Source organism: Anoplopoma fimbria, chromosome 6, assembly GCF_027596085.1.
Source record: "Anoplopoma fimbria isolate UVic2021 breed Golden Eagle Sablefish chromosome 6, Afim_UVic_2022, whole genome shotgun sequence".
Classification (NCBI taxonomy): Eukaryota; Metazoa; Chordata; class Actinopteri; order Perciformes; family Anoplopomatidae; genus Anoplopoma; species Anoplopoma fimbria.
Window position 1 is genome coordinate 11,304,388 of NC_072454.1, and position 13,018 is coordinate 11,317,405.

The window sequence follows — 13,018 nt, forward strand, 5'->3', positions numbered from 1 at the left end:
AAACCAGTCAAACTGTCAGAGAGAACACATTTTTTCTCACAGACATATCATTGCTGACCTGAAGTCACTTAAGCAACGTGTCAACTTCAGAGTAGTACCACCTAAAACCTTCAGTGGTAATAACCCTATTTTTCCAGTGGGAGCAGGATGCAGTGATGTTCTGCTTGATCTACTTTCAGTGTTGCTCTAATGGATAGGGATAGTATCGGGAAATCAGACCCCTGAGCAGTGGAGGAAGAACAAGGCCCAACAAGATGGGATGGTGGTTATATGTTATCCTCTAGGGATTTTGAACTCCCCCACATCCTGTTTCATGATGTCCATTTTGTGCTGCTTGAAAAAACATAAAAACTGTCAATGAAAGAATGGAAGTAAGAATTAAACCACATCCTGCGCCTGACCCCTAAAACTTTATTTATATGAGCAGCCTAATGGCCTCAGTGTGAAAGACTTTACATGGAAATCAACAGATACCCTTTTAAGAACATTGTGTTACATGCAGCTCACAGCTGAGTAGACTCATTACAAAAAAGCCTTTATCTTTAATCTAACCGTGTCGATCGTAACAATCATAGAGGATTACTTAAATCACTCCTGTCAGAGGGTTAGTAGGAGCACATTTGCGTTGACTTTTCATCTGTGAAGCCTTTAGCACCAGTGTGAGATAAAGTCAACCAAAAAAAGACAGCAGCTTTTTGATTTGGGATGCAGCCAGGATCGCATCTGATCTTGAGCCAGAGGGAAGTCTGCTTCGTCCGTCTGTCCTGATGCCCCGCTGTGTGCATTCAAATGATCAGCCATTAACACAGCTACACCACCTCAGAGGGAGAAGACATGCTGGTATACATTGAAAGGAAAAAAACCAATGACAGTTAACATTATATAGATGGTATTTTATGCATTTTCTATTTTTCAGATCTTCCTCTTATTGCCATCTGAATTTGCCATTAGACAGGACAGTAAACAGCTGCTGCTAAATAGCTCGGGGAGATGTAAATTTTCTGTACTTTGATATCAGATCGACTGCCCGAGAGGGCATGTATTTGCCTGTGGTGTTACTATTTGAATAAGATTTGAGTAGAACCTGCTTATGTGAAGTAAATTACAAGTAAATGTGGAGCTATTGTAATAAAAAAGTGTGATAAAGCAGGTTTTATGGTACACAAACACAGGAAATGAACTGGATCACATGTTGGCGTGTGTGGATAGATTTGTGGGAACCTGAGAATAGCAATTTCTTTGCTATGTTGCTCATAATTTAATAATTGGATTACTTAATTTCCTAGCAATTCCCTCACAGCCTTCCGCCAGCGAGTCGTCCAATACAAGCACTGTGCTCCAACTAGTCACCTCTCTCAGGGATTAATTACATTGCCATCCACAGGAAATTATTAGATTTGTCCATAGTCAAGCGTTATGTTTTTGCTCCCTTATGCATGGTGGTCTTTGTCCTTACATGAACCCATCCACAAGACACTGCTGTTATTAATCCTCAGACCGCCCTTCATTGTACTTAATGAAGTTCTGTGTCTTGTGTCCTTTTGAAAAGGGCAGCCATCATCTGTATTGATACAGAAAAACACTACAAAAGTTTAAAGTCGGTAATGCTTTTTTTCTTTCCTTCAATAATATAATAAAGTATAGTTTTGTTCAGACACCAAATGTCTTGTTTACATTTGAAATAGTTTTGGCCCCAAAAGCAGAATAATTAGATTATTAAATTTTACTTTGAGTCAATGTCCCCACATTGTTACATGCCTGGGGAGAATATTGTTGGAACCATTTTCCTCATTTTGTATTTGTTTTCCAGCCCCGAAATGGACAAGTGACTCTGGATCATTATTAAACGGCCATGGGGCTTACTTTTGGGTTCTAATATTTAAGGGAACGGTTTCTTTATGGACCCTCTGCTATCTAGTCAGTGGTTAGATGAACAGGTTTAAACTGTGTTATTTCAGTCCATAGTATGTTCAGCTGATATTCCATTAGTTCTAACCTAAAGAGTAGCTTTACTTAAGCAGCACAACTGTTAACTATCCAGCTTTTTATGGGCTTTATTGTGCACTTGACACTAATAGCGGGACCTGGTTCCTATTTAAATCTGCCCACATTTTAATGCTCAGCTCCAGTTCCTTTCACCAATGAGTGGTGATTTTTTCTATTCTTATTCAACAGCTTCAGAGGGATCTTTATCTCTTTCTGTGCTTTCAGTTGTCAGTCTTGTTGATGTATTTATTGTACAGCGTTTTGTTCTCCATGAACAGAACACGTCTTCCTTTGCAAACCCTTCATACAGACTAACATTATTTGTAAAGAGGCATTTTACAACCTTTAACGCAAAAGACAATCCGAAACATATTGAGTAGGAGTAGTAGTAGTAACTTTTGAATGACAGTGTATTTTGCAACAATTTCACTGCAGAGACCTACTTTGTTTCTTTCTCCTGAAACAAAAAATCCATGTTGCTACTGATGGATCAAAGCCAACCTTTTTTGCTTTGCTTATTGTGATTTGGCAGGGCTCAATAGGCACTTCAAAGAGGGGTCACAATTAATGATGGACAGCATTTTTCTTCTGATCTATTCATCATCCATTCTCTATCTGTTACACTGAGATTCAAGAGATTGTAATTGGGGGTCAGAGGCTTTGGGAGGTGACGACTCAAATCATCATCTCAACACCTTTCACAGTCTATTGATTGTTTTAGGCACATATTCGTTGGGCTCATCCATTCTCAATGGTTGTTCATGCAGCAAATCAAACTAAATAATAACTGTCATTATAGACCCTGCAAAGCTATTCAGCTATACTTGGTTCATGAAATGTTTTTACAGTTGCTCTCGTGAACAAGTGATCCCCCTTTTTTTTCTGAGAGAAATCCCAATATGCACAGGAAGTTGTCTATTTTATGCACATGAAAGCAGAAACATGAGTTTGTTTGGAAGGAGTAGAAAATAGAATGAGCAATGCAAGAAACTACAATCTACAACGAATGTTTTCATATTTATTTGAAGAAACAAACTTCAAAAGCATATCCCGTAGCTTTCATCCATTAGATTAAGACTCAAGCAGTCAGTCTGAATATGTGCCATACTAAACAGAGTTTTTTTAATCTATCTAAGTAAGCTCTAAAGTTGATAAAAAGGCTGTTAAAAGTGAAAAGCTGAATGGGGAAACATCCGAGTTCGGTTTTTTGATCTCCAGCTGTTTCTTCCTTTGAGTGTAAATGGGAGTGTTGTAGGAAGCTGAGACACACAAAAAAAACTGTCAGACATGGGCAGTTAAAACAGCAGGGAAGTAGACAGTGAGATGGTGACACAGTTTAAGAGCAGAAGATTGCGTGAATAGTTTCATGCTGGGTGTTAATTGATGATGTATTGTTTACCACGATGAAAAAGCTGCACTATTGTTCCAATAAGGTGGAACAAACACAAAGTGGAGAAAAAATAATTAGTCCTGACACATGGCAAGTTTTCTGGAGGCTTTTTGTCAAAGGAGTTCACGGCCTTCTGCAATAAGATAAAGTGTCAAACTGTTTCCTCCGTTGATGACTCGCCTGCTCTTATCATCATGCCATATTTCACCAGTAGCATGGAGCCGACTTTAACTGTTTTCTTTGGGATTTTTGATCTCAGTGAATCAGAGTTATGGTCCTGCTGGAATGCTTAGATTCCAGGAAGGTATACATGCTTGATTAGGCTTTTCTGTAACCCCCCGTCACTGGGGCATAGAAATTCTTCTCTGACCAGACGAGCAACGATATGACTCGTGTTGAAGAACTTTCTTTGCCCTGCTTCGCATGCATCTCAACATAGTATTGCTCACTTGTGACGGTACTCTGGGGAAGAACAAAATAAAGAAAACTTCTCAACAGGACTAAACAGTTAGAGATTTGGGAGGTGTGCAGGTTGGCTCCTCTCCGACCTTCGGTTACCGATAACAACCTTCTCTGCGTAGGTTTGCCAAGACAATTACCTGTATCTCTGCAGCATAATTCCAGCTTTAATGTTTTTTATCATGTGATTTTGTTTGCTAAAAACTATTGTTATTGGAATACATTAGATTTAATAAGTTTTTAAAAGAAGTTAAATTGTAAGTAAGGTTTTTTAATGCAAAATTGATCTGATCTTAATGGTGACTATGTGAATCCATCCATACTGCAGTAATAATATTTTAGAGCCTTCTTTGTGCGTGTTTGAATTTACCAGTCCGTACCTTAAGGCGTACCATACTGTGTCTCTGAGTTATGGAGTGTTAAGCTTTAAGTCGAATTTTCACACATTGGTACCTGCTGCATTGCTATTTAACAGGGCCACACACAGGCTTGGTAGGAGGTCAGTAGTCCTTGGAAACTCCACATTGCAAAATAATCTTATTTTTTTCCAGCCCAGTGAGTCAAGGGCATTGGCTGGGTGCCCCCAAAAATGAAGCAAAACCCCCCCAGACACCTATCATCCACTCCATTTCATCGCCGAAACTTTGTTTGCTGCACATATTGAATGTAGCAGAGGACTATCACGCTTGGGTAACCAGGCAGGGAAAATGAATGTGCAATTTGAATAGCATTATGCTTAATGGCCTACCTGTATTTCTTTGCATGTTTCAGACGGGAAGGTGGAGGTGACGAAGGAGAGCCTGAAGCTCTGCACCATGGGGCCAGGAAAGGTGTTTGGAGAGCTCGCTATTCTCTACAACTGCACCAGGACTGCCACGGTCAAGAGTGAGTCTCCACAGACACCTGGAAAACATCCAAAGTGCTCACATCATTCTGTGTTAAACTTCCACAGGTTCCCCAGGTGACAGATAATGTCACCTTTTCACACACACACACACACACACACACACACACACACACACACACACACACACACACACACACACACACACACACACACACACACACACACACACACACACTCACGCTCACTGAAACCTGCTCCCTTGGTGTGGAGGATTAGGGGTCTTTCTGCCTGTCAGATATCAATCTTGCCTTGACACAAAGTGGAGGATCACACATTCCCTCTATAGCACAGATAGCATTGTTCCTCGGTCGTGATGAAACACTCATCGTCACCCTCCATGTTTCCACAACACTCAAGGTCTACTCTTTCATGTGTCAAAGCTCCAGCTATGAGGGATGCACAGTGGGTAAGTAGGTGGTCTATCAGATTGGGGATTTGAATAGTAAGCCTAATAGAGTAAGGAGAGGAGACTGAGAAAGGACAGGACAGATGGTGGACTACGCACATTTGAGACGTAGCGTGTTAGAAAAAGAGTGTGTCAGGATGAAATATCCTGTGTTTATGTGAAGCAGGAAATGGGGGATAGCTGGAAATGTGTCTTTGGATAGAATATCAAATGGACAAAAAGGTGAGATAAGGTCTCATGGGTGAAGGTGGAGGTTTCTGTTTCAGATAAATTCAGCTCAATCAAGCTTCTGGATGAGTGCTCCAGCTGGCGCTTGCGGTATCATAATTCAGTGTGATCACTATTGACATAGTAAATAATTCCACACACCTTGAGGAGGAGGATTTGACCCAGGAATGAATATATGAAGGGCAGGTGCGGTCCCTCGGGCCTGTAGACGAAGGCGAGGAAGCGCCAGTTGGAGCGTTGAGGAAACCAGGGTGTATGACGGTGGCAGCGAGGTTGCTCTCACCTACTGACCCCTTTCATGTCCTATGATCCCTTACCACTGACCAGCCAACCTGACGGAAACTCCCGGCTCCCGTAGCTATGGCAACAGGTGCCCACAGGGAGATGAGCCAACTCTTAAGGGATAAAATATTCCCCTAACCACAGGCGACAGTGCGTCTGTCTTTTACTTTTGTTTATTCTCTTGCCTGCCTCAACATGAACTTCCTTTCACGATCATTAGAAGCGTACGTCAGCGCTTTGCTGGTGATACGGCCGCTTAATAAAAACTCTGCATGGAACAAATGATGTAATTGTCTACATAGGCAGAAGTGTGTTTACAGTCTAGCAGGGTCAGTGGCAGTGTCTCAGAGGGTGGTTGTCTTTGTTTAAATGTATGTCCCTGCACAAGAGTGTACCGAGGAATTCAGCCGTGATGTAGGATATTAGAAGTGACGGCTTCCAATTGAAATCGTGCAAATACCTGATGAGTGTGCATGAGGGATCAGCTCCCAATCAGCTAACTTAATTTGATCTGCAGGTGGAACCCTGTAGGAAGATATATCCCCACTGTCATTTCAATACACAATGCATGGTTTCCTAAGTCATGTGCATGAATAATTAAATCCTTGCAGAATTTACATGATGAACCTACTAATGTGGACATTATCGCTAACTGTGATAATGGGGAGATTATTGGAGTCTACGTCTATTAAGAAAACTCAAAGGAACAATTAAGAGCCATTATGTGCAATAACTAATTTAAAGAAATTGCCTGCAGTTATGATTTGAACTCAGTCAAACTAATCAATTATTATTTTCCACCACGGTTTGTTTCGGTAGCTGACATAATGATTACACTGTGGTGCAGTGTGCAACATTTTGTGGTCACAAATTTTAAAATTTGACTTGAATTTTCAAGGCAACATGAAAACATGATTTCATTCATTCCAGTGACTGTTAAATGAGCTTGAACTGTCGTAATCCAGCTGCTTTTAGTCATAAAGTGTCCGCAACAGCATACTTTAGCCCATTGACTTTAAATTAGTGACAGAGTTTGGGATTTTTCATGTTTCTTTCCTATAATCCTTCGGGCATCATTTGGTTTCTATTCATTTCAGAACATTAAGAAAGTCACTGACTTGAAACTGGCTAGATTTCGGAAATTCATCACAGCGAGCGTCTGTCTGCCTGCTTTCTAAATCAATTTGCACTTGCAACAATGGGATAACAAGACTCTGAGAACAATAAGAGCAGGCACAATATTCACTGTGATTGATTGTCTATCACACACTTCATTTTCAATTCTGTGGAAGTTGTTTGTCAAACCACACTAGTATAATTAGAAACCAGTGATCGCTTGGAAATAAGGAATAACAAATTTTGGGGCGTTAATGGAATGAGCAGTATCCATGATTTATAGTAAAACTTCTTATATGAAACATAACGGATGTAGTCTGTTAAATTTGAATAACATACAGACAAACAAATAAAACACTAAGTCAATAATACAGGCTTCATTTTCAAACTGTTTCAAAAAACGTTGTATTGCACTCACTTTATGTGGAGAAATTGTTTGTCCAATTATACAATTCTAAGCGGATGTATTGCAGGGATAAGACAAAGTTGAAAGCTCTCCAACGTGTTACGAGGATTGAACGTATTTGTATTAACTCTTGCATTTCATACAAATTCCTGGATGGACTGACAAAGATATTTGCTCTCCACCAACCCCCAGCCTTTTCAGCTTTTAGGGGATTTCATGTGTGAGCTCTTACTTGGACTCTCCCAAGAGAAATGGATCCTGTAAAGTAAGCCCCAACTTGAGCATTTTGAGTAGCGCGTTGTCCCAAACAAGCTCCACCAATCAATATGTTATGTTTAGTTTCAGGATACAGACACTTAAGTGCAGAGTTGTGGACACATTTGGGGTTTGGCACTGCCAGTCCTGGAGAATGAGGGGGGGATTTCACATGCAGCCTGAGAGAAAAATGTTCCCCTTGCCACCAAATGACAACAATTGGGAGGATGCTGGCAGAAGATTAGAGAGGAAGAACAGGGGTAGGAGTGTGAGACAAAAGCGAGAGCTGGCAAATACAGGACAGCAGTGACAACAAAATGAGGGACCCACCTCAAGGGAAGAAGGACAAAATTGGTGTTTTTTCAGACAGTGGCCTTCTGCTAAAATATATTCTTTTATAGCATCGAAATGTCACTGTTTCACGAAGACTGAGACAGCATAACAGGATGCAATTTGTGCAGTGTAAAGCTGTGCAGCAGTTGACTCTAGTGAGCATCACTACGCCACATGACAACAGCAGGAAAGCAATCATTTTATATTGTTGATGTGGCTCAGGCTTTTGTTTTGAAAATGCTTTAACTGTAGAATCCAGGTATATATTTGCAAACTTGGTAAAAGGTGTAACTCGGCGAATAGCAATAGCAATTATTTTCATGATCGATTAATCTGTCAATAATTTTTCTCGATTCTTTGTTTGATATATTAAATGTCAGAAAATAGAGAAAAATGGTTTTAACAATTTTCTACAGCCCACGGTGATGTCTTCAAATGTATTATTCTTTTTACAACTACATTCAAAAGCCCAAAGATATTACGTTTACATTAATATAAAACAGAGAAAAGTAGCAAATCCTCACATTGGAGAAGTTGTAACTACCTGTAGGTGCTGTTTGGCATTTTTGATTGAAAAATTACTTAATCAAATAACCAATTACAGATTACTCTGCTGATTTAGTCAGTTTTCAGAACTATAAATATTTCACAAAATTTGCTAACAAGCCGTCACCTCTTCTAAACGTATCTGCTCTAAATATTAACCAATCACAAGCAGAATCTGCAGATGTGGTCCTTCATAAAACATTCTACACTATAAATGTAGACCTTTTCACCCCTAACATTTCACATTTACATAAACCACATTTCAAGGTCTTTCTGAAAAAAAAAGACTTTCTAAAAAGTGGCCTTTGATTTTCTTGGAAAGATTTACAATTAAATAGAGTGTTTTTTATTATTAGCATATTAAATAGAAAATAAAGAAACACAATATGGCTTAAAAAATGAGATACCAGATTGTGGCAAACAAAGAGTATTGTTTATTCAAAGTATAGCTCCAAGCAAGTGTTGGGAATCCTGACATTGTTTTTGGAAGCGTCCTCTCTTAGAGAGTGAGGTCACTGCCAGTCACTACTAACATAATCAGGGAGACTGATCATCAGTGTGCTCCATCTTAATGATAGCCGTGGTAAAGCAGTCTCAGACGTCTCTGCAGAAACTCAGTTGAGCTCTCAGTTGCACATGCACATGAATATTTTAACATGTGACTAAATTATACTTTTGGAATGAAAACATTGTAATAATTCATGTAGAAAAGTACTTTGAGCATTTAGAGGGGGGATCCAGATGAGGTGGGGGGCAGCATGCGTTTGACAATAAATCCTATTCAGCTCTACCCATCAAGTATACTGTAACAGTTCACACACACACTTACGCACACTCATTTCACACACATTTCACACACATTTCACACATATTTCAGACATATTTCTCACTAGTGACAGAGACTGTTGCTCACTCTCTCCCAGACACACACACACACACACACACACACACACACACACACACACACACACACACACACACACACACACACACACACACACACACACACACACACACACACATGCAGAGCAAATGTTATATGGTGCAGTCAGGTTTTACAAGTATTTATTTTCATGATGATCAATGTCCCAATATGGGTTGGCCATTTTTTACACTGGCAAGCCATTCCTGTCATGCTCGGATGCAATTTCAAGAATTAGGCTTCAGCTGTTCAATGATGCATGTAGTGTGTTGGTATCAGGGTAAAAAACAGGCATGCCAAGGAAAATGGTAGTATTAAATTGACTGTAGTTGAAACTAATTAAGAGATTTTGCACGGCAAGCTAGTTTTTTGCCTACCAAACAAGTCAAAATTGAGTTGGTTGTCTTTATATTTCACTTCACTCCTTAAATGCGCAGTTGAGTGAAAATTATCCCTATTATTTGCAAAGTATCCTATTACCGGAATTATTACAGATAATATGAATGAGAATGTGCACTTCATTATATCAGGACTTCGTGTCGTTCTTTCCTATATTTTGACAATGTATTGTAGTCACTCCAAAAGAGGGGTATCTGTTCCCCAGTGGGTTCCTCTTCAGCCAAAGTGACTCAACTCATTGGCAATTACACTTTACCAAAAGATGTAGCCACATATCTGTGTTTAAAAGAAAAATGAACACACAAATAGCATTATAAATTGGTGCAATGCTAATATATATATTCAGCCACAACAACCACATTTACCAGCTATAATATAGAGCCTCTCAGTTGTGATCATACAGTAACACCCGATGGTGCAATTGAGAATAAATGAAAAGTAGTGACCAAGGGTGCAAATAATTCTAAATAGATAGTAAATTGATTGAAACATCCAACACTCAAACTTGACCAAAGCTACTGAAAATGGGGATAAAGAAACTGAGCCTAAACATCAACATTTTCAGCATCACCACCACCACCCAAAAAAAATAAAAATCTGATTTATTAATTAACAATATTCAAAATCACCCAGTTAAAAATAAATTGACTTTTGTTCGATGAAGGGTTACATCAGACTTGAAAGGTTGGGAATCACTAATGTTCTGTATCTAATTTATAAATGTATTAGATGCATAGTAATGCCAACCAGTCCATGCATATACATTATATACTGTGCATCCAATATTCATCTCCAGTTGACATTTCCTTTGTCCTATGATTCCTGTTATTTGACATTTATAATCTCTTCATTAATATAGTTGGCAGCCATCCAAGCCATGACAGAATCTGTCTTTTAGGATTAAGGGCTTTATGTTCATGAAGGTACATGTTGAGTAGTGCAACATGCGTCATTGACTCATGAATATAGAACCCTAAAAGCTGTACTGCCAGGATTTTAAAGCCTGTTTAATTGTCGTATTTATTTATTTTCCACAGCCTGATCTGAAATAACCTCCACCTGGTAACAGCGCATGAGATATAGGTGGCTTGTAATGTGATACAATTATGTCGAATGGAAAGTAATCTAGGATCAAGGGTGGACACACCAATTGTCTGGTTCATCAGACTTCATGTGTTTTAATCAGAGTTGGCGTACGGAGGTTGTCAGGTTTGATGAATGGGTTAAACTTTGACCCAGTAAACCGCCATTTTTGTTCAACACGAAACCAAAAGTCAATGTAGACCTTTTTTATAAATTATGTAGCTACTTTTGTCAGATTTTTGCAGTCCCTGTGGATAAAAGCAGTAGTCTTTCCAAGCAGCAGAGTCCCTTTGGGAAAACCTCTAGTTTTACTCCAACATGGTCTAACAGTTCAAATGCGGCAGCAGCAAAGCCAGATCTGGGTCTGTCCACAGCAGGCCGGTCGCTGCCGGAGGACCCGTTGGAGTCTGAGCTAAGATCGTGTTGTTTATCCCCAACTGCATTCATTTCTGTGAGCTTCACCTACTGAAGAACCCTCAAAGCCCTTATAGACAGCACCTGACAGCTAGCACAGGGCCAGTGCTTGGGCATCAGCATTCATATACACACACACACACACACACACACACACACACACACACACACACACACACACGTGTTACTAAAAAAAGCACTTTGTATCAGGGTATCACAGAAAGAAAATTAAGCCTCTGCAGCAGCATTGTCCTGGAGACTTCTGAGAATGGCCCTTGTGACAGAGTGATAGCTCAGCTGTTTAAAAACCCTTCCTTCCGCTGGGGATTGAGCAAACAGTGGTCTTTCCAATCAATCTAAGAGAGGAAAGTGTACATACCAGTGTGTGTGAATGTGTGCGCTTGTGTGTAGTAGACTGTGTCTGCTCAGTCTCAGGAATCACCCTGTTCACAGTGAACCTTGTTTTGGCAGAACTAGATAAGTAACAGGTATAACTCCTTGGAAAACCAGGCACCAAGTAAACATTATGACTGGCAGAGAATGGCGGCCTTTGCTGTGGACTCTGTTGTGTTTAAAGACTAAAACATATTGACCGTGTGGCTGTCAGTGTGCCCTCTTAGGCTCATGCTCTTGAATTTGCAAATAAAAGGAATGCATACTATTTAGAAAACATTGTTTCTGCGCTTTAACATTTTCAAATGACTGGATAGTGAACTGTGAGATCACCTCCAGCCTCTCTTTGACCCAGCTGTATGATTCCTCAACATCAGTACCTAGACTTGGCCTCCTCTCATCTCACGCTTGGGAACTGCTCTCTGCTCTCAGAATACAAAGCACCGGCTATTTGAGTTGCCTGCAGAGAAAAGCAGCAGCATTTATACAATTTGTTTTCAGTGTGATTAAAATGAAGTGGGTGCTGAATATAAAAGAACCGTCCAAACAGAAGGCCTTACTTCTGTGCTTTTTGAAAACCAGAATGAGCACTTTCACTTTGCACTAAACTCGGCTGAATATCAGAACAAAGACACAGCTATGTGTCCTCCACAATGTCAACAAAGGAAATATGTTGGAGCTTTCATTCTTATAATTAGCAACCGTTATCAGCTACGTAACCCACATTTAACATTCAAGCAAATGGCATTATTTTGCTGATGATATAATTCAAGCATAAACTTTTTGTTTGATGAAACGCTTTGCAGCCGTTAGCCTCATTTTTTCCCGATTCCTGCAGAACATTTATAAGCTGAGTATACGCTGTCTGTATTTAATCAGCTGGACACGTTTTCTAGCAGAATGAAGCATAGATGTCGCCATGCTCTTTGTAGCCTGACGGACAGCCTCATTCTAGCGATCTGTATCAACAACTTGCCGGCTACGTTGTTGGATGGTGCTCAAAGATATAGATAAAATAAATTAGTGACAGTGCAGGCAGAAAACAACAGTCAGTGCTGCAATCCAAAACATTAGCGTCAGGTTGTGTAGTGATCTTTTTAAATGTGAGGCTTTATGAATCATTCCAGTCACGCCTAATTGAAAAAAATCTAATTTTTAAAAACCTGAAGAACACTTGCTGCCTTGTATCGCAAGTCATAATTTACCTATATTGGTTTTATTTAATTTCAGATTTTTATATATAATATAAAAACTCCCATAAGACACATTTGTGTATATATATATAAAACATCACGTATTATTATGCATATACATTAACTACATTCCTGTTTACATTACAGTTTATACATTTTGCAATTACTTTACACCATCTTCCACAAATGCATATTATTTTAAACATGTTTTTATGTATTTTATCACAGTATTTTTTACTTGTGGCATTTTCCTTTTATACATATTTTATGAGCATTATGGGAAGAAGCCTGAGATTTAAG

The 13,018-nt window shown here is 39.5% G+C and overlaps 1 protein-coding gene across 2 annotated transcripts in view; it reads left to right on the plus strand.

Annotated features, from left to right (window-relative positions):
- Positions 1 to 13,018, plus strand: part of LOC129092017 (cGMP-dependent protein kinase 1) — an 83,202-nt gene that overhangs the window by 26,616 nt on the left and 43,568 nt on the right. For both annotated transcript variants that reach the window (XM_054599762.1, XM_054599761.1), the window contains exon 3: positions 4,607 to 4,720. In XM_054599762.1, coding sequence (XP_054455737.1) covers positions 4,607 to 4,720 — 114 coding nt within the window. The remainder of the gene's footprint in view (positions 1 to 4,606; positions 4,721 to 13,018) is intronic.